The following is a 26,904-nucleotide window of genomic DNA, read 5'->3' on the forward strand; positions in this document are numbered from 1 at the left end:
ATATATATATATATATATATGGATAAGAGTGGTGGGGGTGGTATTTGAAATATAACTTGTGGGCCTGGAGTAATATCCATACTTCAGCCACACTCATTACTTTGCTCAGAACTTCAGTATCCTACTCAAGGATCTTCCACAGCCATTGTGTAAATATCTTATTAATAAGATTTGCAAGGGGCCCCGAAGCCCTATTTCCATATTTACTGAATAAAGATCCTGGGTCCCAGAGAGGGGAAGAAACTCGCCCAACGTCCTATAAATAAAAAATAAGAGAAATTGAAATCCTTTCTTCTTGACACCTTGTCTGATGTTCTTTTAAGCAGTAGACATTGAATTGCCTCTTGTGGGATGTTCCAATTGCAGAGAAATTCTACAGTCAACAGAAATATTGTAACAGAAGCTGGATGCAATACAATACATGGTGCCAGAGTATTTCATCTCAGTAATAGTTAAGGGATGTGTTGGAATTTTTTGCAAACAAGTGCATATTAGTTTATAGTCTTCAGAATTCTTTTTAACTAATCAAAGGCAGAACACATTTAATTAATCTTGTCAATCCATTTCACTAATAACTAGGCCTGATACTGCAATTTACAAAGTAGGGGTTTAATCAACTGTAGCATTGCTTCTTTATATATTTTTAACAGTTTGAAGTATGAGTTAACACAGACATTTTGAGAGTGGGGTTATTTGGAATTCTATTTCTCTCTGTAATAGGTTAGGTGCCTTTGGAAATAAGTTCCAAGGTAGTGATTTGTGTGTAAGAAGTTTAATAGGGAGTGCACTTCGAGAACAACGCTTGAGAAGGATTAAAAGAAGTAGGATTGTAGAGGAAGAAGTTGCAACAGGAGACTCAGCCAACTTTAGAGGAGCTCTGGGGTTGAATGGCCTTCCAGAGATATTTTATATTGAAGCAAGGATGCTTGCTTAGTCTTTATTTTGTTCTTATGTTTTATTATTATTTATTTTTCATCTTTTTAAAAATATTTATTTATATATTTTTGAGAGAGAGACAGAAAGACAGAGCATGAGCAGGGGAGGGGCAGAGAGAGAGGGAGACACAGAAATTGAAGTGAGCTCAGGCTCCAGACTGTTAGTGTGGAGGCTTAAATGGGGCTCGAAGCCACGAACTGTGATTATTACCTGAGCCAAAGTCAGATGCTTAACCGACTAAGCCACCCAGGCATCCCTATTTTTATTTATTTTTCTTCCAAGATGTTATTTAAATTCAAGTTAACATATAGTGCAGCATTGGTTTCAGGTGTAGAATTTAGTGATTCATCACTTACATATAGCACCCAGTGCTCATCACAACAAGTGCCCTCCTTAATGCCCATCACCCATTTAGCCCATCCCACCAACCATTTCCCCTCCAGCCACCCTAAGTATTTTGTCTATGGTTAAGAGTCTCTTGTGGTTTGCTTCCCTCTCTGTTTTTATCTTATTTTTCCTTCCCCTACCCTATGTTCTTCTGTTTTGTTTCTTAAGTTCCACATATGAGTGAAATCATATGGTATTTGTCTTTCTCTGATGGACTTATTTCACTTAGCATGTTAATACACTCTAGCTCCATCAACATTGTTGCAAATGGCAAGATTTAATTATTTTTGATAGCTAATATTCCATTATATATATCACATCTTTATCAATTCATCAGTTGATGGACATTTGGGCTCTTTCCATAATTTTGCTATTGTTGATAGTGCTGCTATAAACATTGGGGTGTATGTGGCCCTTTGAGTCAGCATTTTTGTATCTTTTGGATAAATACCTAGTAGAGCAGTTCCTGGGTCATAGAATAGTTCCACTTTTAACTTTTTGAGGAACCTCCATACTGTTTTCCAGAGTGGCTGCACCAGTTGGTTTTCCCACCATCACTGTAAGAGGGTTCCCCTTTCTCTACATCCTTGCCAACATCTGTTGTTTCCTGAGCTTTAATTTTAGCCATTCTGACAGGTGTGAGGTGGTATCTCATGGTGATTTTGATTTGTATTGCCATGATGGTGAGTGATGTGGAGCATCTTTTCATGTGTCTGTCACCCATTTGGATGTCTTCTTTGGCAAAGTGTCTATTCATGTCCATGGCCTATTTCTTCACTGGATTATTTGTTTTATGGGCATTAAGTTTTATAAGTTCATTATAGATTTTGGATACTAACCCTTTATCCAATGTATCACTTGCAAATATCTTCTCTCATTCTGTAGGTTGACTTAGTTTTGTTGATTGTTTCCTTCGCAGAAGGACCAGTATGTGATTTATTCTGGAGAATCTTCCATGTCCACTAGAAAATAATGTGTATTCTGTTGCTTTACTATGAAATGTTCTGAATGTATCTGTTGAGTCAATTGGGAAACTGGACTACTTTCTTACACCAAACACACAAAAAAATTCAAAATGGAAAAACACCTAAATGTGAGACAGGAAACCATAAAAAATCCCATAGGAGAAATCCCATAGGAGAAAACAGGCAGCAAGCAACCTCTTTGATCTTGGCCACAGCATTTCTTACTTGACATGCCTGTGAAGGCAAGGGAAATAAAAGCAAAAATGAACTATTGGGACCTCATCAAGATAAAAAGGTTCTGTACAGCGAAGGAAACAATCAACAAAACTAAAAGGCAACTGATATTTGCAAATGACATATTGGGTAAAGGGTTAGTATCCAAAATCTATAAAGAATTTATTAAACTCAACCCCCAAAAAACTAATAATCCAGTTGAGAAATGGATAGAAGATATGAATAGACACTTTCCGAAGAAGACATCCAGATGGCTAACAGACACATGAAAAGATGCTCAAAATCACTCGTCATTAGGGAAATACAAATCAAAGTCACAATGAGATACCACCTCATGCCTGTCAGAATGGCTGAAATTAACAACTCAGTCAACAACAACAGATGTTGGCGAGGGTGCATAGAAAGGCAAATAGTTTAGCACTGCTGGTGAGAATGCCAACTGGTGCAGCCACTCTGGAAAACAGTATGGAGGTTCCTCAAAAAATTAAAAAGAGAACTCCCCTAAGACCCAGCAATTGCACTACTAGGTATTTACCCAAAGGATACAAACATGATGATTTGAGGGACACATGCACCATAATGTTTATAGCAGCACTATCAATAATAGCCAAATTATGGAAAGAGCCCAAACATCCATCAACCGATGAATGGATAAAGAAGAAGAATGGAATATTACTTGGAGTTCAAAAAGAATGAAAGCTTGCCAGCTGCAAAAACATGCATGAAACCAGAGTGTATTGTGTTAAGTGAAATAAGTCAGTTAGAGAAAGTCAAATATCATATGATTTCACTCATATGTGGAATTTAAAAAATAAAATAGATGCACATAGGAGAAGGGAAGGAAAAGTAAAATAAGATAAAAACAGAGAGGGAAGCAAACCACAAGAGACTCTTTTTTTTTTTTTTTTTTAATATATGAAATTTATTGTCAAATTGGTTTCCATACAACACCCAGTGCTCATCCCAAAAGGTGCCCTCCTCAATACCCATCACCCACCCTCTCCTCCCTCCTTAAACATAGACAAGAAAACAAGGGTTGCTGGAGGGGAGGTGGTTTGTGGGATGGGCTAAATGAGTGATGGGAATTAAGGAGGGCATTTGTGATGAGCACTGGTGCTATATGTAAGTGATGAATCACTTAATTCTATTCCTGAAACCAATACTACACTATATGTTAACTAACTTGAATTTAAAGGTTAAAATAGTGGCCCAGTTTTCCTAGCACCATTTGCTGAAGAGACTTTTCCATTGGATAATTTTTCCTGCTTTGTCAAAGATTAGTTGACCATATAGTTATGGGCCTATTTCTGGGTTCTTTTCTATTCCTTTGATCTATGTCTGCTTTTGTGCCAGTACCATACTGTCTTGATGATTACAACTTTGTAATACAGCTTGAAGTTCAGAATTGTGGTGCTTCCTGCTTTGGTTTTCTTTTTCAATGTTACTTTGGCTTGTTGGGGTCTCTTCTGGTTCCATACAGTTTTAGAATTGTTTGTTCCAGCTCTTTGAAAAATGGTGTTATTTTGATAGGGATTGCATTGAATGTGTAGATTGCTTTGGGTAGAATAGACATTTTAATACTATTTGTTTTTCCAATCTATAAGCATGGAATATATTTCCATTTCTTTGTGTCATCTTCAATTTCTTAAATTAGTATTCTATAGTTTTCAGAGTACAGATCTTTTACCTCTTTAGTTAGGTTTATTCTTAGGTGTCTTATGGTTTCAGTGCAATTGTAAATGGGATCAATTCCTTGATTTCTCTTTTTGCTCTTTCAATATTGGTGTATAGAAATGCAACAGATTTCTGTACATTGATTTTGTATACTGCGACTTTACTGAATTTGTGTACCAGTTCTAGCAATTGTTTGGTGGAGTCTTTTGGGTTTTTTATATACAGTAAAAAGTCACCTGAAGATAGTAAGATTTTGACTTCTTCCTTGAAGATTTGTATGCCTTTTAGTTATTTTTGCTGTCTGATTGCTGAGGTTAGGACTTCTAGTAGTATATTGAACAACAGTCATGTGAGTCGACATCTCTATTGTGTTTCTGACCTTTGTGGGAAAGCTCTCAGTTTTTCCCCATTAAGGATGATATTACCTGTGGGCCTTTCATATATGGCCTCTATGATGTTGAGATATGTTTTGTCAAGAGGGCTGAGTCTTTGTATCCTCACCTAGCGTTATCAATAGATGCAGGCTGTTCTGGAGACGAGAAGGGGGTGTGCGTAACATTGAGTGGGGAAGATCCTTCATAACAGGACAGTTACTGGCAAGGGAATAAGTTATGAGGCTGGACCCAGACCCACAATATTCTAGGCAGCTGTGGGAGAGTATTTGGGTTTTCATGGGGGATGAGGGTGGCACAGCATAGTATTATTTACTACATTTTCCATCCTTTAGATTTTGGTCCTCTCCCACTCCCCCACCTGTCATCCTCAAATGGTTTTTTTCACTAATTCCTTGTCTTACTCTTTGCACAATTAAGCTTATAGCAAGGTTCAGCAGATTGGACTCAATTTCTCTCACCTGTAAAACGGGAATCATAATACTGAGCCTAACTACTCCACGATGTTGAATGAGATAGCCTATATGCAAGTACTTTCCAAAGGCACTATGTAAATGCATGTGAAGGAGTTCTATTGATACAAGCAATTGGTTTCTTGCTTCCCATAATTTCAGGGATTATATCAAACTTAGAGCTCAAAACCTAAAATAAAGTTTATAATCATCTCAATTTCTACAGGAAAATTTTCCAGCTTTTGCTTTATCAGGCTTTGTAACTCCATAAAAATGTAAGCAAGAGAGCTAAATTCAAACTTGTCAATTCTGCTACTAGTATCTTTAGTGTAGGTCTCCATGCTGCTTAATATTGTCCTTTGGTTTCCATGACCTCTCTGACCATGGAGAATATCAAGATCTTCACACATTTTTCTTTGTATCTGTTTTAGCACCTAGCAACGTGCCTGGCGTATAGTAATGGCTCAACTAGTATTCGTTAACTGAATGAATGATTTCATAGTTCTGCAGGTGTGTGTAAAGAAGGCTGGATTTGAAGTCAAAAGACTGGGGCTTCTGTATTGGCTCTGCTTCTTTTTGGATATGTGATCTTGGACAAGTCACTTTAGGAAAAAAGAATCACACAGATATTATCTATAAATGGGGACTGGTAATCCTTAAGGTTTTTTTTTTTTAAATTAAAATGAGAGAATGTATAGAAGCTCTTTGTAAACTACGAACCACCAAATTTTAGGTGTTATGATTAATCGTTAGTGAATTGTGCTTTTAGTAGCATCTTAAATAACTAGATACATAAATTTGCTAATGATTATTGGTTAATATAAGTAAGCGTATATGTGGGTATTTCCTATAAGAGTGAAACACAAGACACACTGGCAATTGTACTGTTCTAATTCCTATTCTGTGGCATTGACAACAAAGCCATTTGCCTGATGAGACACTAGACAAATATGACTACAGTGCAGTTTTGGTCTTGGAAGACCATTTTAAATACCATTTTAAATTCATTACTGCATTTAAATTACTGATAATGAAACAATAATGTACTGCAGTGTTTTCCTTTAGAGCACCCATTGGTAAAGTAGCCAGATTTGGCTTTGAAGTCCAGAGATGCTTTGAACTGCATTCTGTGCTAGGTGCAAAGATGCACAAGCTTTCAAAAGTGACTGGGATTATAATCCTAGGCTGCAATTCTTATTATCAAATCAAATTTAAACTCGATAATTACAGCTAATAGTGTACTGACCTATAGGGTCAGGAACAAAGGAGAGAAAACAGGAGTGAAAAAGAGGGAGAAAAATACCTTTAATACCAATACTGAAACAACAAACAAAAAATTGAAAATAGAGAGCCAGATCAAGGCTCAAGTCCCACCAAAGGCCTGCATATTCCTGTTGTCTGTTACTCATGTTACTCTGCATCTCTCATATGTTGCTTATGTTCCTCTGTGGAACAGGGAATTTTAAGAGTTGGTTTTTTGGAAGGCAAAATGGAATTATAGAATGTCAAAATTGTAAGAACATCTAGGGGTCAAATAGTTAATGCTTCTCACTTATAGATGGGGAAAGGCAAGTCCAGAGAGGGAAAGGGACTTGTTAAAGGCTGCTCAATAGTTTTTTAGCAGAATTAGCAGGTTTCTGACTTTCGTGTTAGAGCCCTTTAAAAAGGGAGCCGGTAAATCACTCTTTCTCACAGAGCGTCATTTAAAAAAAGGTCATAATTGCCAGGTTACTTGTTAAAAACAAAGATTCTTTGATCCCATCTCAGATCTACTCAATCAGAATCTCAAAGGCCATGAGAACTTGCATTTTAACAAGTATTACAATTGTTCCAATACACACTGGTGTTGAAAAGTACTGCCCTAGACATTCTTTCTCAAAAGAATTAAAAAAAATGTCTTTGCAAGTACTTAAAAGAAGCTAAGTGGTTTTGGATCTGAAATGCTGTCAGGATCCCCATGGTAACTGAACAGTGTAGGTCCCAAGGAATAAAGACAAGGAACACTGTTGGTCAAGCACACTTAGGAAGCTGCAGTTTGTAGAAACAGTCTAGTAGAGGGCAGGCTCTTCAGCAGCTTGCTAGGCATTTTTTTTACTTCCCCTTTTGGTTACAGAGACAAACTAACTGAAGATGCACTTACTGAAGTATAATCTCTCTGCCAAGGCACACAGTCTAAAATCATGGGCCTTATATATGTAATCACTTTGTCACTTCACCCCTACTTTTTTCTGGCTCTCCCGCTCACCCAGTTTTGCATGCAGAATTCCCTAAGGGCTCCCGAAGACCCTGCAAGCAAACATCCCCAGCTTCATCCCATCTGCCTGGCTGAGGTCTGGGAACCCAGGCCGACTGCTGACTCAAAGGGTACGCTGGAGAGTGACAGGGAGAAAAGCCAATAGTGTTTCAGCAGGCCGTACGTCCTGTGTGGGCGGAGCAGGGACGTAGCCCGCCTAAGGGAACCTACGGAGGCCTAGGGGTGAAAAGGCTGACCCGGGTTAGGAGTTTGAAAGTGTCACGGGGAATAGTGGAGCAAGTGAGCATCGGCCCCTTCTCCCTGCTCTCCTTTATCCTTAGGGGTCGGTAGCTGTCGGCCCAGGGCCTGGTGTATGGCCATGGACTTACGGGGTTCGGACTCCGTGCCCGGTCAAAACCATGAAGTAAATTCTGTCTTTACCCCAAGCTCCGAGCCGCTGCGACCTGGCGGCCGGATCTCAGATCAAGCCGGGGGAAACAGCGCTTCTGAGGCCAAGCCGACTCTGCCTACAGGGCAAGCTCATTCTAGTGAACCCGCTGAACGGGACCCTCAGGCGTGCAGCACAGCCAGCCTCAACTCAGAGAGCAAAGGTGGCATTGGCAACTGTGACGCACCAGCCGGCGAATCCCTCCTAGGAAACTACGAACTCTCCCAGCAGATCGGGACGCAGCTTAAACTGCTGCCGATGAATGATCAGATCCGGGAGCTGCAGACCATCATCCGGGACAAGTGAGCCGAGATCAGAGGGGAAAGGGAAGTGGAAGGTCTCTCGAGGCGAGGGAGGAGGGGACAGGGATTGGAAGTAAAAGGGCTAAGGGTTAATGTTTTTGGCCCTCGGAAACTTGTGTGTGATTAGTACCGGGCGGGGTGTCACGTGATTCAGGCCTCCTACTGCCTTCCCTAGTCCCAGGGTTTAACTGCGCTTTGAATAGGGAGGAATCCTTTTAAGTAGCCCCTGATTCCCTCTTTGTCTCTTCTGAGCGAGTACTAATCCTTAACCATTCCTGGCTGGTAAATGCGCCAATGCTATCAGTCCAGTACTCGTCTATAACCCAGAAATAGTTGTGACCCACAACCTCAGGCTACCACAAATCACCTCAGGCTCACAAATATAAATAAAGCAATTCAAAGGAAATTCCGTTGTGCTCAACAAGTTCTCTGACCGTTTACTGTTTTCTATCGCAAATAATGTCATTTTGTCTAAGGTCTTTTAGTCTTGGATTTTAGGTTTTGTTGGTCCCGTGGAAGCTTATTCAGCCCTTATCAGGATTGATTTTTATAAAGTTACAGAACCTCAAATGTTTCCTGTATAGTTAATGGAGCAAAGGGAACCTAAAGGAATCTTTGGCGCCCCCTCCTAATCCCACAAACCAAGATAGCCAAGAAATTAATGTTAAAATGCTATCTTAAGGAGATCTCAAAACTCATGTTGTAAATGGGGTTTTTCAAGGGAAATATGTACCATGATTAACTACAGCTGGTTTCTATATTGGCCGTACTTTAAATGAGTAGCTACAGCATGTCAAAGCACTCATTTTTCAGTGGGTGCCTTGATCTTTAAAAATGGCTACTGAGTCAAGATACCATTCTCCAAATCAGACTATAGTAACTTTTTCTTCATACTGTTGTTAATAGGCTCCCAATTTGTTTCCCTGCCTTCAGTTTTTCTGCCTTCCATATACTTCCACACATTGCTGAACAATCGTAATATACAGCTTTGATTAGGTAACTGCCCTACTCAGCAGACTTCCTTGGCTTTTTAGAGCCTATCAAATTAAGTCCAGGATCCTGACCTTGACATTAAGTCCCCTGTTTATGGTTCCTAGGAACTATTCTGAAACATCCCTGATTCTTCTCTCCTCTGAAATTCTCTTTACTCCTCTGCATTTTCAGATCTTACGTACTCTTCAAAGTCAAACCCAGCATTAAAGTCCACCTCTGCCAAGAAACTTTCCTTTAATCATTCTTCCCTGCTGATCATCCCTGGCTTTTAAATGCAAGATTCACCTTCTCTTTTGTATATTGTTATTTGTGTATCAATCTTGTCTTACCTATTAGATTTTAAGTTCCTTGAGGGCAGAAATTGTGTCTTTTACATTTTTACATCTTTTACATTACTTTCTGACCATGCCTTGCAAATAATAGATGCTCAATCACTAAAAGTTCTTTCTAGCTCTTAAAATTATATTTATGAAACTATACTATTTGTTTTTAATGAATCAATATTGAACACTAGTGTCATGTGATCTAATAGATGGAAGTAGTGACCTCTTAAAAAGTCGGAGGCATAGGTTTGATAGTTGTGGTAGGGGAAGCTGAAATAAAACTCAACAGTAGAACAAAGAAAATAGGATGGTGATTCTTGTTGCTGTAGATAAGGAGTTAATGACCTCAAGTCTTGGACACCACTGCACTTGTAGATGGGCTTCAGGGTCTTGGTGAACCGTTTGAAATTATCTGGGAAATACTGTTCATTATGTGCATTTTTATTGGTTGTTTTTTAAATAATATCTTTATTGAGATATAATTTGCATACCATATAATACACCACTTAAATTGTACAACTGAGTGGTTTTTAAGTATGCTCATAGCTATGCAACCATCACCACAATCAATTGTAGAACATTTTCATTACTTCAATAAGGAAGCCTGTACATGTGAGCAGTCACTCCTCATTTCCCCTCAAGCCACCCAACAGCTAATCTAGATAGCCACTAATACACATTTTGTCTCTGTTAAGTTGCCTATTCTGAACATTTCATATAAATGGAGTCATACAACATATGGTCTTTTGTGTGACTGGTTTCTTTCATTTAGCATAATGTTTTCAAGTTTCATCCACATTATATCAGTACACCATTCCTTTTTTGGCTGAATGTTATTCCACTGTATTGATATACTACATTTTATTTATCTGTTCATCAAATGATGGATGTTTGGCTGGTTTCTACTCTTTGGCTATTATGAATAATGCTACTACTAACATTTGCATATGTGCCTTTTTTTATGGGCTGAGAATTCCTCAACTTTCATTAGATTTTGCAAAGGGGTCTTCATGACAATGTAAAGGGGAACCATTGCTATAGGAGTTGGAAAAGGCATGAAGGTCAGAATTCATATAGGACAGTATCAATACTTGATTTTACTGTATTGCTCAGAATATCGTGGCTTGTATAGTAAACCTGAGTGTAAGTGAAATCTTTTTTCTTTTGTGAGTTTGGAAAGAGACAGCTGGATCCAAGTGATTTTAGGCAAGATGTTTAGCATCTCTGTGCTTCAACTTTACCATTTGTAAAATGAGGATGTTGGTAATATCTCATGGAGCTCCTGGGATGCCTACAACCAGATACTATCTGAACACTTGTTATAAACTGTGAAGGGCTGTGAGCATTAAAGGCATTTCATGCCTTGGTGTTTCGATTTGTGCATAGTTCTAATTGCATTCATAAGAGCTGGTTTCTTGAGCTTTCAGAAGACAGTAAAAGGAATTTTAACTCCGCATAGAACTCACATTCTTATTTTCAAAAGCAACACTGAGAGATCTTAGATCCTAGATAATTTGTATAGTATGTAGAAAGACTCAGTAAAATTCTTGATAACTAATTTAGGCTGGAGACAGTGTTTTAGTTTTGTTTTTGTTAATCAAATCTGTTAACAAAAATTGGCATCCCCTCACACAAATAAGACCTGTTTCATCCCCTCTAGGGGGCCAGTTTAGGGTGCCTGTGGTAAGAGAAGCTATATTTACTTAGGTTAATTTATGGAAGTTGCCATCAGTTATCAGATCCTGTTTTCCTCAGAGTTTATGCTCTTCTCTGTTTTGATGTGACATCATGTATGTGCACTATGGAGCTGTCTGATAATAAAGGCGATCGGAGTACTTGATATTCCTTTATTGGTCCTTGTCCTTAGTATCTATCTATTGAAGGGATTGCTTTCTGAATTTGGCATGGAGAAGTGGAGGTTGAGCCAGCAGGACTGCATGTTGTAAATATATAAAGCAGGCAAGGTTGAGAAAATTAGACTGATCTAAAGTGTCTTTACTTTTTTTTTTAATGTGCAGTATTTGCAATATAATATGTTGGTTGTATTATTGAATTTCAAGTAAATGGTTTTTCTCTCTGTGAGAGTGCAGTAATCTAAACATCGAAAGAGTAGATTAGTTACTCAGTCACATATGGGACACTGGTGAACTTGAGAAGAGAAATTAGTTCTTCATTTTTAGTTTTTGTTGTTGTTGTTGCAGTGGATTAAACCACACATCCCTCTTTCTGCCTCCTTTATATACTAAACCCAGCAAAATCTCAGTGTAATGTACTTTTCCCTTGAACATTGTTCATGACCTCATTGTTAAAGCAATGCAGTGTATAAAGGATCATTTCCCCTCCCAGTTTTGTTCTTTTGTCTCCCAAAACATTAAAGTAAAGCTGTTTCATGAGCTGTTGAATGTTTCCTTATACTTGTTGTTGGAAGGGCTTTGCCATGGCCTCAGCAGACAACTTGGATGAAAAGTGAGCTTTCTCAGAGAATTTTATTTTAGTCTGTGAAATATCACTAAAGAAGGAGCCAAATCAGCCTTGTGACTTTATTTTTTTAGTCACCTGGAGTGGAGACAACTTCAGGACGCATGAACATCCTGTTCAGCCCTATTGTGAATGCACCCTAGTGTGATTTAGTTCTCTGACTAGGTGATGTAATGTTCTTAACCAAGGCTGTATGTCTGAACTGCCTGGGGAATCTTTTTTTGCCCCCCAAAAAAGTTTTTGGTGTCTACCCTTAGGGTGGTCTTCAATGGAACTTGAGCACCTGTAGCTTTACAAACACCACAGGTGTTGTGCCCAGTCTGGGCCACTGCCCCTGGGAGAATGGCCATTCTCCCTTGCATGGTGATTTGCCTGGCTTCTGATATGGGGTATTTATACTAGGGATTCCACACACCAAACAGAGCCAACTTTAGAGAGCCTGGCCTGGTGTCACCCAGAGACTGGAGGAATCTCAGGTATTTTCCCTTTAACTTATACAAAACCAAAATGCTAACCACAGAAAAAGCTATGACCTGCAAATTGTTTAAAACATGGACATGGTTTTGGTTTCACATGTGAATTTTCTAACTGGCCTTTAGGCCAGGAGGGGAGAAGTCATCTCTTTAAACTATGCATACCCCTGTTACAATATTTATTTTGCATATCCTAGTAATGGCTCACCAACTAGTTGGTAGGTACTCCAGGGATGCAGAAAGAAGATCTGGCTTGGCACAGTATCTGACACAGAAGGGATTGATCTCTTGCCTGGCACAGTACCTGACACAGAAGGGAATTGATATTCAATCATTATAAAAAATAAACTTCTGAATGACTGAGGCCTGGGTTCTAAGGGAAAATGATAATTTATCTTTGTTTCTACCTGATTTTGAATGTTTACGTTAAACTCTGCTTTGAGGTGCAAGTATATATTGACACTATTTTTTTACAGTATTTTTTATGAAGTTTATTGTCAAATTGGTTTCCATACAACACCCAGTGCTCATCCCAAAAGGTGCCCTCCTCAATACCCATCACCCACCCTCCCCTCCCTCCCACCCCCCATCAACCCTCAGTTTGTTCTCAGTTTTTAAGAGTCTCTTATGCTTTGGCACTCTCCCACTCTAACCTCTTTTTTTTTCTTCCCCTCCCCCATGGGTTTCTGTTAAGTTTCTCAGGATCCACATAAGAGTGAAACGATATGGTATCTCTCTTTCTCTGTATGGCTTATTTCATTAAGCATCACACTCTCCAGTTCCATCCATGTTGATACAAAGGGCCGTATTTCATTCTTTCTCATTGCCACGTAGTACTCCATTGTGTATATAAGCCACAATTTTTTTATCCATTCATCAGTTGATGGACATTTAGGCTCTTTCCATAATTTGGCTATTGTTGAGAGTGCTGCTATAAACATTGGGGTACAAGTGCCCCTATGCATCAGTACTCCTGTATCCCTTGGGTAAATTCCTAGCAGTGCTATTGCTGGGTCATAGGGTAGGTCTATTTTTAATTTTTTGAGGAACCTCCACACTGTTTTCCAGAGTGGCTGCACCAGTTTGCATTCCCAACAACAGTGCAAGAGGGATCCCATTTCTCCACATCCTCTCCAGCATCTATAGTCTCCTGATTAGTTCATTTTGGCCACTCTGACTAGCCTGAGGTGATATCTGAGTGTGGTTTTGATTTCTATTTCCCTGATGAGGAGCGACGTTGAGCATCTTTTCATGTGCCTGTTGGCCATCCGGATGTCTTCTCTAGAGAAGTGTCTATTCATGTTTTCCGCCCATTTCTTAACTGGGGTATTTGTTTTTCGGGTGTGGAGTTTGGTGAGCTCTTTATAGATTTTGGATACTAGCCCTTTGTCCGATATGTCATTTGCAAATATCTTTTCCCATTCCATTGGTTGCCTTTAGTTTTGTTGGTGGTGTCATTTGCTGTGCAGAAGCTTTTTTCTTCATAAGGTCCCAGTAGTTCATTTTTTCTTTTAATTCCTTTGCCTTTGGGGATGTGTCGATGTAAGAGATTGCTACGGCTGAGGTCAGAGAGGTCTTTTCCTGCTTTCTCCTCTAGGGTTTTGATGGTTTCCTGTCTCACATTCAGGTCCTTTATCCATTTTGAGTTTATTTTTGTGAATGGTGTGAGAAAGTGGTCTAGTTTCAATCTTCTGCATGTTGCTGTCCAGTTCTCTCAGCACCATTTGTTAAAGAGACTGTCTTTTTTCCATTGGATGTTCTTTCCTGCTTTGTCAAAGATTAGTTGGCCATACATTTGTGGGTCTAGTTCTGAGGTTTCTATTCTATTCCATTGGTCTATGTGTCTGTTTTTGTGCCAATACCATGCTGTCTTGATGATGACAGCTTTGGAGTAGAGGCTAAAGTCTGGGATTGTGATGCCTCGTGCTTTGGTCTTCTTCTTCAAAATTCCTTTGGCTATTCGGGGCCTTTTGTGGTTCCATATGAATTTTAGGATTGCTTGTTCTAGTTTCGAGAAGAATGCTGGTGCAATTTTGATTGGGATTGCACTGAATGTGTAGATAGCTTTGGGTAGTAGTGACATTTTGACAATATGTATTCTTCCAACCCATGCGCACGGAATGTTTTTTCCATTTCTTTATATCTTCTTCAGTTTCCTTCATAAGCTTTCTATAGTTTTCAGCATACAGATCTTATACATCTTTGGTTAGATTTATTCCTAGGTATTTTATGCTTCTTGGTGCAATTGTGAATGGGATCAGTTTCTTTATTTGTCTTTCTGTTGCTTCATTGTTAGTGTATAAGAATGCAACTGATTTCTGTACATTGATTTTGTATCCTGCAACTTTGCTGAATTCATGTATCAGTTCTAGCAGACTTTTGGTGGAGTCTATCGGATTTTCCATGTATAATATCATGTCATCTGCAAAAAGTGAAAGCTTAACTTCCTCTTTGCCAATTTTGATGCCTTTGATTTCCTTTTGTTGTCTTATTGCTGATGTTAGCACTTCCAACACTATGTTCAACAACAGCGGTGAGCGTGGACATCCCTGTCGTGTTCCTAATCTCAGGGAAAAAGCTCTCAGTTTTTCCCCATTGAGGATGATGTTAGCTGTGGGCTTTTCATAAATGGCTTTTATGATCTTTAAGTATGTTCCTTCTATCCCGACTTTCTCGAGGATATTTATTAAGAAAGGTTGCTGAATATTGTCAAAGGCCTTTTCTGCATTGATTGACAGGTTCATATGGTTCTTATCTTTTCTTTTATTAATGTGATGTATCACATTGATTGGTTTGTGAATGCTGAACCAGCCCTGCATCCCAGGAATGAATCCCACTTGATCATGGTGAATAATTCTTTTTATATGCTGTTGAATTCGATTTGCTAGTATCTTATTGAGAAGTTTTGCATCCATATTCATCAGGGATATTGGTCTGTAGTTCTCTTTTTTTATTAGGAATCAAAGGAATACTGGCTTCATAGAATGAATCTGCAAGTTTTCCTTCCCTTTCTATTTCTTGGAATAGCTTGAGAAGGATAGGTATTATCTCTGCTTTAAACGTCTGGTTGAACTCCCCTGGGAAGCCATCTGGTCCTGGACTCTTATTTGTTGGGAGATTTTTGATGACTGATTCAATTTCTTCATGGTATGGGTCTGTTCAAGCTTTCTGTTTCCTCCTGATTGAGTTTTGGAAGCGTGTGGGTGTTTAGGAATTTGTCCATTTCTTCCAGGTTGTCCCGTTTGTTGGCATATAATTTTTCATAGTATTCCCTGATAATTGCTTGTATCTCTGAGGGATTGGTTGTAATAATTCCATTTTCATTCCTAATTTTATCTATTTGGGTCATCTCCCTTTTCTTTTCGAGAAGCCTGGCTAGAGGTTTGTCAATTTTGTTTATTTTTTCAAAAAACCAACTCTTGGTTTCATTGATCTGCTCTACAGTTTTTTAGATTCTATATTGTTTATTTCTGCTCTGATCTTTATTATTTCTCTTCTTCTGCTGGGTTTAGGCTGTCTTTGCTGTTCTGCTTCTATTTCCTTTAGGTGTGCTGTTAGATTTTGTAGTTGGGATTTTTCTTGTTTCTTGAGATAGGCTTGGATTGCAATGTATTTTCCTCACAGGACTGCCTTTGCTGCTTCCCAAAGCGTTTGGATTGTTGTATTTTCATCTTCGTTTGTTTCAATATATTTTTAAATTTCTTCTCTAATTGCCTGGTTGACCCATTCATTCTTTAGTAGGGTGTTCTTTAACCTCCATGCTTTTGGAGGTTTTCCAGACTTTTTCCTGTGGTTGATTTCAAGCTTCATAGCATTGTGATCTGAAAGTATGCATGGTATGATTTCAATTCTTGTATACTTATGAAGGGCTATTTTGTGACCCAGAATGTGATCTATCTTGGAGAATGTTCCATGTGCACTCGAGAAGAAAGTATATACTGTTGCTTTGGGATGCAGAGTTGTAAATATATCTGTCAAGTCCATCTGATCCAATGTATCTCTCAGGGCCCTTGTTTCTTTATTGACCGTGTGTCTAGATGATCTATCCATTTCTGTAAGTGGAGTGTTAAAGTCCCCTGCAATTACCACATTCTTATCAATAAGGTTGCTTATGTTTTTGAGTAATTGTTTTGTATATTTGGGGGCTCCTGTATTCAGCACATAGATATTTATAATTGTTAGCTCTTCCTGATGGATAGACCCTGTGATTATTATATAATGCTCTTCTTCTCTTTTGTTACAGCCTTTAATTTAAAGTCTGGTTTGTCTGATATAAGTATGGCTACTCCAGCTTTCTTTTGACTTCCAGAGGCATGATAAACAGTTCTCCATCCCCTCACTCTGAATCTGAAGGTGTCCTCAGGTCTAAAATGAGTCTCTTGTAGACAACAAATGATGGGTCTTGTTTTTTTATCCGTTCTGATACCCTATGTCTTTTGGTTGGTGCATTTAGTCCATTTACATACAGTGTTATTACAGAAAGATATGGGTTTAGAGTCATTGTGATGTCTGTAGGCTTCATGCTTGTAGTAATGTCTTGGTACTTTGTCTCACAGGATCCCTCTTAGGATCTCTTGTAGGGCTGGTTTAGTGGTGACGAATTCCTTCAGTTTTTGTTTGTTTGGGAAGACCTTTATGTCTCCTTCCATTCTAAATGACAGACTTGCTGGATAAAGGATTCTCGGCTGCATATTTTTTCTGTTCAATACATTGAAGATCTCCTGCCATGCCTTTCTGGCCTGCCAAGTTTCAGTAGAGAGATCGGTCACGAGTCTTACAGGTCTCCCTTTATATGTTAGAGCACGTTTATCTCTAGCTGCTTTCAGAATTTTCTCTTTATCCTTGTATTTTGCCAGTTTCACTCTGATATGTCATGCAGAAGATCGATTCAAGTTCCGTGTGAAGGGAGTTCTCTGTGCCTCTTTGATTTCAATGCCTTTTTCCTTCCCCAGATCCAGGAAGTTCTCAGCTATTATTTCTTCAAGTACCCCTTCAACACCATTCCCCCTCTTTTCCTCCTCTGGAATACCAATTATGCGTAGATTATTTCTCTTTAGTGCATCCTTAGTTCTCTAATTTTACCCTCATACTCCTGGATTTTTTTTATCTTTTTCTTAGCTTCTTTTCCCATAATTTTATCTTCTAGTTCACCTATTCTCTCCTCTGCCTCTTCAATAAGAGCAGTAGTTGTCTCCATTTTATTTTGCATTTCATTGATAGCATTTTTTAGCTCCTCCTCGCTGTTCCTTAGTCCCTTGATCTCTGTAGCAAGAGATTCTCTGCTGTCCTCTATACTGTTTTCAAGCCCAGCGATTAATTTTATGACTATTATTCTAAATTCACTTTCTGTTATGTTGTTTAAATCTTTTTTGATCAGTTCATTAGCTGTCGTTATTTCCTGGACGTCTTTCTGAGGGGAATTCTTCCGTTTGTTCATTTTGGATAGTCCCTGGAGTGGTGTGGGACTGCGGGGCACTTCCCCTGTGCTGTCTTGAATAACTTGCGTTGGTGGGCGGGGCTGCAGTCAGACCTGATGTCTGCCCCCAGCCCACCGCTGGGGCCACAGTCAGACTGGTGTGTGCCTTCTCTTCCCCTCTCCTAGGGGCGGGATTCACCGTGGGGTGGCGTGGCCTGTCTGGGCTACTTGCACACTGCCAGGCTTGTGGTACTGGGGATCTGGCGTATTAGCTGGGGTGGGTAGGCAAGGTGCACAGGGGCCGGAGGGGCAGGCTCAGCTTGCTTTTCCTTCAGAGATCTGCTTCGGGAGGGGCCCTGTGGCACAGGGAGGCAGTCAGACCCGCCGGAGGGATGGATCCGCAGAAGCACAGTGTTGGGCTTGCACGGTGCAAGCAAGTTCCTTGGCAGGAACTGGTTCTCTTTGGGATTTTGGCTGGGGGATGGCGAGGCAGATGGCGCTGGCGAGCACCTCTGTTCCCCTCCAAGCTGAGCTCTGTCATCTGGGGCTCAAGAACTCTCCCTCCTATTGTCCTTCAGCCCTCCCGTTCTCCGATCAGAGCTGTTAGCTTATAACCTTCCAGATGTCAAGTCCCTCTTGCTGTTGGAATACACTCGGTCCAGCCCCTCTGCTTTTGCAAGCCAGACTCGGGGGCTCTGCTTGGCCAGCAGGCCGCCCCTCTGCCCCGGCTCCCTCCTGCCAGTCTGTGGAGTGCGCACCACCTCTCCGCCCTTCGTACTCTCTTCCGTGGGCTTCTCGTCTGTGCTTGGGTCCGGAGACTCAGTTCTGCTAGTCTTCTGGCAGTTTTCTGGGTTATTTAGGCAGGTGTAGGTGGAATCTAAGTGATCAGCAGGACGCGTGGTGATCCTAGCCTCCTCCTACGCCGCCATCTTCCCAGGATCCCCCCGACTCTATTTTAATAGTTTTTAATGAAGGTGTTATAGAGGGTCACATGGGTGTCTTAGTTGGTTAAGCTTCAGACTTTGGCTTCAGTCATGATATCACAGTTTGTGAGTTCAAGCCCCAGGTCAGGCCCTTTGCTGACAGCTCAGAGCCTGGAGCCTGCTTCACATTCTGTGTCTCTCCTTCTCTCTCTGCTACTCCCCTGCTCGTGCTCTGTCTCTCTCTTTCTCTTAAAAATAAATAAGCATTAAAAAAAATTAAAGGTGCTATAGAGCTGTGGCCTTGCTGACTTGTACCTGGCAGGTAGTAAAAGCAATATATATATATTTTGACTTTTCACATCAGATTAGTTTTGCTTCAAGAATTTCACTCTTTTTTTTTTTTTATGAGGGTGAAGGAAGGAGGAAGAAAACATTTACAAAACATCTGCATACCATGACAAACTTTGGAATTATTCTTTATTTTAGTGATCACATAATAACAAAATAGCTATGGAAGTAGAATTTATGTTTTCAGAGCTTTCACTAAACCTTAACTCTAAGTAAAACATTCCTTTGGATTAAACCTTCCAGAAAAGCTATTATCTTCCACTTAACCTTTAACCTGTTGCCTAAAAATCAATATCAAAAACAAAAACATAATAGAGCTGAATTTGAGTCTGTTTAGTTCTTCGTAACTTAGGTTACAAGGTAAAATACAGGACCCCCAGTTAAATTTGAATTCAGATAAACAATGAACTTTTTTTCATATATCCTAAACATCTCATGGGATATACTTCTGAAATAAAGATTTATCATGTATTTTTATTTGATAAATCTGTCAACCCTATGCTAATCCTAAATTCTCCCACCCCAAATGCTGAAAATAGTCCTTGTTTTTTAAATGACACCTAAATCAGTTCTACTTGGATTTGATTTAAATTGCACTGTTTTAAGTTATGGTTCTGACGTTTTGATTTAATAAGTTTTGAAAAGGGTGTATTGTTGCATGCAATTAACCTTTTTACAAGCCACTTTATAATAGTGGCTTCTCCCTCTTCAGGACTATTTTAATGATGTTTTATTTGCTTACCAGACTCTATTTCATTGTTTGCATTGTATGTCCATACGAGTCTGATTTGCAGGGAGAGAAATATCATTAAAATACAGCTAAAAACTGACCTTTACAAAACATTCCCTTATTAGAGCAAAATATAAATAATGACTTTACTCAGGGACTTGGAATTGGGGAGATTCAGGCTGGGAAGTATCTTGAAGTATTTCATTTCTATAAGCCTCACTATTTCATCAGTGAAGTGGAAGTAATAAAATTTACCTCTTAAGGTTATGTGAGGAGTAGATTAGATAGTGAGCCAAAAGTGTTTAATACTTGGCACCGAGGAAGCTCTTAATAAATTGTGACCTGTGGGAAAGAAGGGAGTAATATATGTATAATATTAGGTACCTGCTGTAACTTTCAGACCTTTTTAGAAAAGCTTTATAAGTAAATCTTTATACACTTAGTGTGTGTGAGTGTGTGTGTGGTTGTTAAAATGGTTTTTGTTAAAAAAATGTGGGGGCTGTCAAGTTTATTCTGAGTAGAGAGAAGTGGCAGAGAATGATAAAATGGCAATTTCTGCTGTAGAAATTGAAGTTGTAATTGTCCCAGGGGAGGACATCTTCCAACATACTAGAGGATCCCTGTAGTAATAGTAGTAGTAGTAGTAGTAGTAGTAGTAAGTCCTAGAAGGAATAGGGGAGATGATCTCTTGGGGTTCTTGAGCATATGGCTAAGAAGGAATTCTTGAGACATCTTTGGTGCAAAAAGGTTATTTTAGTAAAACACGGGGGAAGGACTCGTGGGCAGAAAGAGCTGCACTGGGGTTGTGAGGAGTGCCTGATTGTATATTTTTAAGTTTGTGGAGGGAGGGAAATAGAGGTAAATAAAGTAAGTTTCTAGGAAATTTGGAAGCAAGGCTTTCAGGACCTTGAGGGGCTAGTTATTGTTAACATAAGGTTAGTTTTAGTCTTTAATAAAACAAAAACATTAAGGAGGTAAAGCAACCATGAGTTGCTTGAGGAAGGTCACACTCTGCATGTTCCAGGTGTTTATCAGGGCTGCAAGCTATAAGGAGATTTAAGCTACATTTCTCTTGCCTTTGTTTTCCTCATCAATCTCTACTTGAAGTCTTAATTTTTTAATATTATAAAAACTTTACTCTCTTATAGTTCTGTCTTGTGGATGATAAGTAAATAAAGTTCAGTGAGATTCAATAAGTTTTATCTTGGTTTGTGTTTGCTATGAGACATACATGTTTTTAAATATACATAATTGCTGAAACCTCTGTGTAAGTTTTAAAGTGCTTTCCAAGTTCTTAAGTAGGGAAGAGTCAGGTTTACCAAGTACACATTAAAATGAGGATTTGACAGGCACCTGGGTGGCTCAGTCAGTTAAATGACCTGACTCTTGATTTTGGCTCAGGTTGTGATCTTGCGGTCATGAGATGAAGCCCTGCATTGGGCTCCGCACAGAGCATGGCACCTGCTTGGGATTCTCCCTCTCTCTCTCTTTGCCCCTCCCCCATTCATATTCTCTCTCTCTCTCTCTCTCTCTCTCAAAAATAAACAAACATTTAAAAATATAAAATGAAGATTTGACTTCCTGTATGATTCTCATTCTTTTGTTGTTTCATTGCGAAGGTAATTTTTTTAAATGGCTGCCTTTGGCTTTTATGTTGTTGATACAGATGTATGTGTGACACATGTGTTGGGGGGGTGTCAAAAAATGTATTTTCGGATCTGATTAGGTCTGCATTGTTAATCCTGTATGGGGTTTGTAAAATTTAAAAAATGCTCAGCTTGACACTAATTAGATATCCATGTTCTGAAGCAATCCTAAAATTTGTATGGAACCACAAAAGACCCTGAAAAGCCAAAGTAATTTTGAAGAAGAATACCAAAGCAGGAGGCATCATAATCCCAGACTTTAGCCTCCGCTACAAAGCTGTCATCATCAAGACAGCATGGTATTGGCACAAAAACAGACACATAGACCAATGGAATAGAATAGAAACCCCAGAACTAGACCCACAAAAGTATGGCCAACTAATCTTTGACAAAGCAGGAAAGAATATCCAATGGAAAAAAGTATGGCCAACTAATCTTTGACAAAACAGGAAAGAATATCCAATGGAAAAAAGACAGTCTATTTAACAAATGGTGCTGGGAGAACTGGACAGCAACATGGAGAAGAATGAAACTAGACCACTTTCTTATACCGTTCACGAAAACAAACTCAAAATGGATAAAGAACCTGAATGTGAGACAGGAAACCATCAAAACCCTGGAGGAGAAAGCAGGAAAAAACCTCTCTGACCTCAGCCGCAGCAATTTCTTAATTGACACATCCCTTAAGGCAAGGGAATTAAGAGCAAAAAATGAACTATTGGGTACTCATGAAGATAAAAAGCTTCTGCACTGGTGCAGCCTCTCTGGAAAACAGTGTGGAGGTTCCTCAAAAAATTAAAAATAGATCTACCCTATGACCCAGCAATAGCACTGCTAGGAATTTACCCAAGGGATACAGGAGTGCTGATGCATAGTGGCACTTGTACCCCAATGTTTATAGCAGCACTTTCAACAATAGCCAAATTATGGAAAGAGCCTAAATGTCCATCAACTGATGAATGGATAAAGAAATTGTGGTTTATATACACAATGGAATACTACGTGGTAATGAGAAAGAATGAAATATGGCCTTTTGTAGCAATGTGGATGGAACTGGAGAGTGTGATGCTAAGTGAAATAAGCCATACAGAGAAAGACAGATACCATATGTTTTCACTGTTATGTGGATCCTGAGAAACGTAACAGAAGACCATGGGGGAGGGGAAGGGGAAAAAAAAGAGGTTAGAGAGGGAGAGAGCCAAAACATAAGAGAAGCTTAAAAACTGAGAACAAACTGAGGGTTGATGGGGGGTGGGAGGGAGGGGAGGGTGGGTGATGGGTATTGAGGAGGGCACCTGTTGGGATGATCACTGGGTGTTGTATGGAAACCAATTTGACAATAAATTTCATATTAAAAAAAAGATTTCCATATTCTGAATTAAGAGTATCTGGATATCACTATTTAAATATTTGATATTTGATCATTTGACTGCATTTTAGAATATTCCAGGAATGTGTGTCAGTGTTTATTGCTGTGTGTTAATTTTGCATTAGATTTTATTTGGGACTGTTGTTAGATGGAACATGATTAGATAGAAGATAGAGCTTGGTTGGCTCAGTCAGTTAAACATCTGACTTTGACTTAGGTCATGATCTCATAGTTTTTGAGTTTGAACCCCACATTGGGCTCTCTGCTGTCAGCACAGAGCCTGCTTCAGATCCTCTATCTCCCTCTCTCTTTGCCCCTCCCCTGCTCATTTCCTCTCTCTTTCAAAAAGAAACATTAAAAAAGAAGGCGATTAAAATGTCTTTCAAAAATTGTTTCTAGTAAGAGAGACTTTTTTTAAAGAATGATTTTGAGGGGTGTCTGGGTGGGTCAGTCAGTTAAGTGTCCGACTCTGGTTTTGCTCAGGTCATGATCTTGCGGTTTTGGGAATTCAAGCCTGGCATTGGGCTCTGTGCTGGCAGCGTGGAGCCTGCTTGGGATTCTCTGTCTCCCTCTCTCTCTGCCCCTTTTCCACTCACACTGTCTCTATCTCTCTCAAAATAAGTAAATAAACTTAAAAAATTAAAAAAATGATTTTGATACAAGTGAATAGAATTATAATTTGAAACAAAGTATATAGAGTGAAGAAGACCTGGGTTTACATTAAAACTCCTTTATTAACAAACACTTTAGTGCAGCATTGGACATAAAGTAGGGGCTCAGAGATTATGTATAACTTGCTGGTACAACGAGTATATATCTGTTTTATGAAACTCTAATGTTAACAGTGTTAGGGACTTAGATGTGAATATTGAAGACTACTGTGGTTTTTAAAAAATGCAATCAACTTACTGTATTCTAGCCGAAGTTTAATTTCTAAATTGATTTAAAGTACACAGTATGGGTCTTGAACAGTATGGGTCTAAAACAGCAGGAAATATGTTAGTAATTACTGTTTGTAGTGAGATGACTTACGGCAGTGAATGCTTTAAGTGGGAGTCAAATAGCTATCAAGAGATGACATTTCTTTCTCCTAGCGTGTACTTTTTGGAATGTAGAGAAGGTGATTATTACAGAAAATTTATCAGTTGAGGCTGATATTTGGGGGGAGAGTATGAAAGATGTTAAAATGTCTGATTTTAGAGTAAAATACGTAAAACCTTGGATGGTGAGTAACTTGTTCTGTGAGTGTTCCACAAGATGAGCAAACATTTCTCATAAATTTTAACTTGATAAACAAGTGATGTCTTGCAACACAAGTAGTACGTGATGCCAAATGTCACATGATCACAACTGAGCCAATGGTTCTTGAAATTCAGTTTGATATACAAGTGCTTTGGATTACAAGAATGTTTCTGGAATGAATTATGCTTGCAAACCAAGGTTTTACTGTAATGGATTTGGGTGACTCTGATCACTTAACCAAATATAACTTTTCTATGTAATAAATTTCTGTGTAACTGTTCAGAAATTAAAAACAAATATTTCAGATGTGTTCCCAAGATATATTACTTAATACTTCTTTTAAGGCAAACCAGATTTTTCTTCCCTGTTGAAAAACTGTGTTCTGGCTGCCTAGATTGTATGTTTGTATATGTCTAGTAAACAGAAAGTAGTCTTCAGTTATTTTTTTGTAGTTCACTAACTTTTACTTCCTTGATGAGCATATTGTGAAGATTGATTCCAGGAATCAAAGATGCTACCGTAATAGTGTGGTTTTATTTGAAAACCGCAGTACATGAAATAGTCTGTTTTATTTATTTATTTAATTTATTTTTTAAATTTGAGTATTGTTGACACACAATGTTACATTAATTTCAGGTGTACAACACAGTGATTCCACAAGTTTATATGTTATGCCATGTTCACCACAAGTGTAGCTACCATCTGTCACCATACAGTGCCATTACAGTATCATGGACTATATTTCTTATGCTTTGCCTTCTATTTGCAGGACTTATTCATTCCATAACAGAAAGCTTGTATCTCCCACTTGCCTTCACACATTTTGCCCATATCCCTATCCCCCTCCCCTCTGGCAACTATCGGTTTGTTCTTTAAATACAGCCTGTTTTAAATGGGCTCTGTGTGTGTGTGTGTGTGTGTGTGTGTGTGTGTGTGTGTGTGTGTGTAGGTGTGTGTGGATAGTTTTCTGAGTTTAGGGAATATTTATATCTAAAGAATACAGACCTGTATTCTTGCCATTGCTCAGTTTTGGTTCATATTTTAGAGAGTTATTATATGATAATATGATAGAACTGTAATATGATAGAACTGTGGTTACTCTAAGAAACCAAATGTCATTTGTGTCAGGGATATTTCATTTCTTTTTCCTGTCAGAGAAAGTAATCGCAGCTTGGGAAAAAAGAGGTAGTGGTTAATGTTATACCGAGATAATATATGCTTGCATATGCCATTTTGATGCTGTGTTGGGGGAATATTTTAGGTATTCTGTGGATAGGCAGATGGGGATTTTTAAGTACATAAAGTGTAAATCAGTCTGTTCAGTCAGATCATTTAACTTATATTGGGTAGAACAATACTAGATTTTTACATACAGAAAAAAAATGTCAGCCTTTTAATATTTCCCTTTTGGTTGGTCAGGTGGTCAGGTGCAACCCTAGATTATTATTAATTGGGCACCTCAGGATATAAAAGTGTTGACCAGAAGGGAATGTACAGGAAAATGGCAGAAAGATCTAGGGAATAAAGTATTTGATTGAGAAAACAGGTAAAAGGAACAAATTATCAATAATTTTAGAAAGAGGTCTTAGAAATTAGGTTATGCATTCTTGAAAACAATGGTAACATTAGAAGATTTGTTTGTGTCAATTAGCATTCCAAAATGGAATTAGAGAAAAAGTAGATGGGTTACTTATCTTGGTTACCTGGGTTTAAAAATTTTTTAATGTTTATTCATTTTTTGATAGAGACAGAGTACGAGTGGGGAAGGGGGAGGGGTAGAGAGAGAAGGAGGACACAGAATCTGAGGCAGGCTCTGGGCTCTGAGCTGTCAGCACAGAGCCTGATGTGGGGCTCGAACCCACGAACCATGAGATCATGACCTGAGCTGAAATCGGCCTCTAAACCAACTGATCTACTTAGGCCCCCCAATTACCTGGGTTTTAGTTCAAGGTGAATGGAAGGGGAGAATGGGAAGAATCTGTTTTTCATACTGTGAAGTTTTTCTCTTAACTTGAGCTGTGGGCTTGCTGTCATCTTGCAGGGGGAGCTTCATTCATCTCCTGGTTGAATAATATATACTTGGGCAGCTCAGTGGGAGAATGCATGATCTTTTCAATTCCTGTCTCTAATGTTGATATCAAGTAAGAATTTTCAACAGTATTTATTGAGTCATTCCCTTTAGGTTCCTGTATGCAAGTGAAAAATATCTTGCCTCAGCAATAGTTTGTACATGTAAGCTTTTAGGCTTTTAGTATGTAATAGGTTTTAATATCAGTGTTACTATATGTGTTAAGTAATATTTTACTTTAAAGCTCTAATCTGGACTAAAACTTTTACTACTTTCTTTCTAGGACAGCCAGTAGAGGGGACTTCATGTTTTCTGCAGATCGTTTGGTAGGTAGAGGCTCTCCATTTTTGTTTCATTGTTCCTAGTGATATAATCATAGTAGGGCCAAGGGACTTTTTTGTTCTACAGCATTCTGAGGGGTGAGAGAGTTTGTGCCAAGTAAACATCATCCTGGAAAACTTCTGAAGTATTTTGTCTCTACTCTTTCATTAAAGCTGTACCTCAATCCATTTCACCTCAGAGTATTGCCCATGAACTTGTTCTCTGTAATTCTGAGGTACTTCTACCTCTCAAAGGGGATCTTGGTAACCTGATCTTGAGTAAACCCTAAATGTCTCATCTTAGAACAGTGAAGTGAAGTACATGAAAAGAAAACCAAAAATGTAGGGAGACCTAGTAGTTACTTTTGTGGTATTCATTTAATACAGAAAAACTAATACCTCTCTTGTAGTTTACATGGGGAGTTATTTATTTTGTCCTTTCTGTACTATCTTTACATGTGAAATACTGAGTTGGACTGTGTATGCTTTCCTCAGAGACTTCCTGTTAAGGATTGGCCACGCCCAATTCAGTTTAGCTAAGTGTGCTCTGAA

At 38.9% G+C, this 26,904-nt stretch overlaps 1 protein-coding gene and 1 long non-coding RNA gene across 3 annotated transcripts in view; one reads left to right on the plus strand and one right to left on the minus strand.

Moving 5' to 3' along the window:
- The window catches only part of LOC121024923 (uncharacterized), an 11,050-nt gene extending 6,411 nt beyond the window's left edge, over positions 1 to 4,639 (minus strand). The window contains exon 1 of the long non-coding RNA XR_005787877.1: positions 4,455 to 4,639. This is a non-coding gene — a long non-coding RNA (uncharacterized LOC121024923). The remainder of the gene's footprint in view (positions 1 to 4,454) is intronic.
- Positions 4,640 to 7,499: 2,860 nt separating this feature from the next.
- UPRT (uracil phosphoribosyltransferase homolog) overlaps positions 7,500 to 26,904 on the plus strand; it is a 29,427-nt gene continuing 10,022 nt past the window's right edge. For both annotated transcript variants that reach the window (XM_040467202.1, XM_040467203.1), the window contains exons 1-2: positions 7,500 to 8,023; positions 26,316 to 26,358. In XM_040467202.1, coding sequence (XP_040323136.1) covers positions 7,647 to 8,023; positions 26,316 to 26,358 — 420 coding nt within the window. In that variant the 5' untranslated portion in view covers positions 7,500 to 7,646. The remainder of the gene's footprint in view (positions 8,024 to 26,315; positions 26,359 to 26,904) is intronic.

This window comes from Herpailurus yagouaroundi, unplaced genomic scaffold (genome assembly GCF_014898765.1).
Source record: "Herpailurus yagouaroundi ecotype Mexico unplaced genomic scaffold, PumYag 67375, whole genome shotgun sequence".
NCBI classification, from domain to species: Eukaryota; Metazoa; Chordata; class Mammalia; order Carnivora; family Felidae; genus Herpailurus; species Herpailurus yagouaroundi.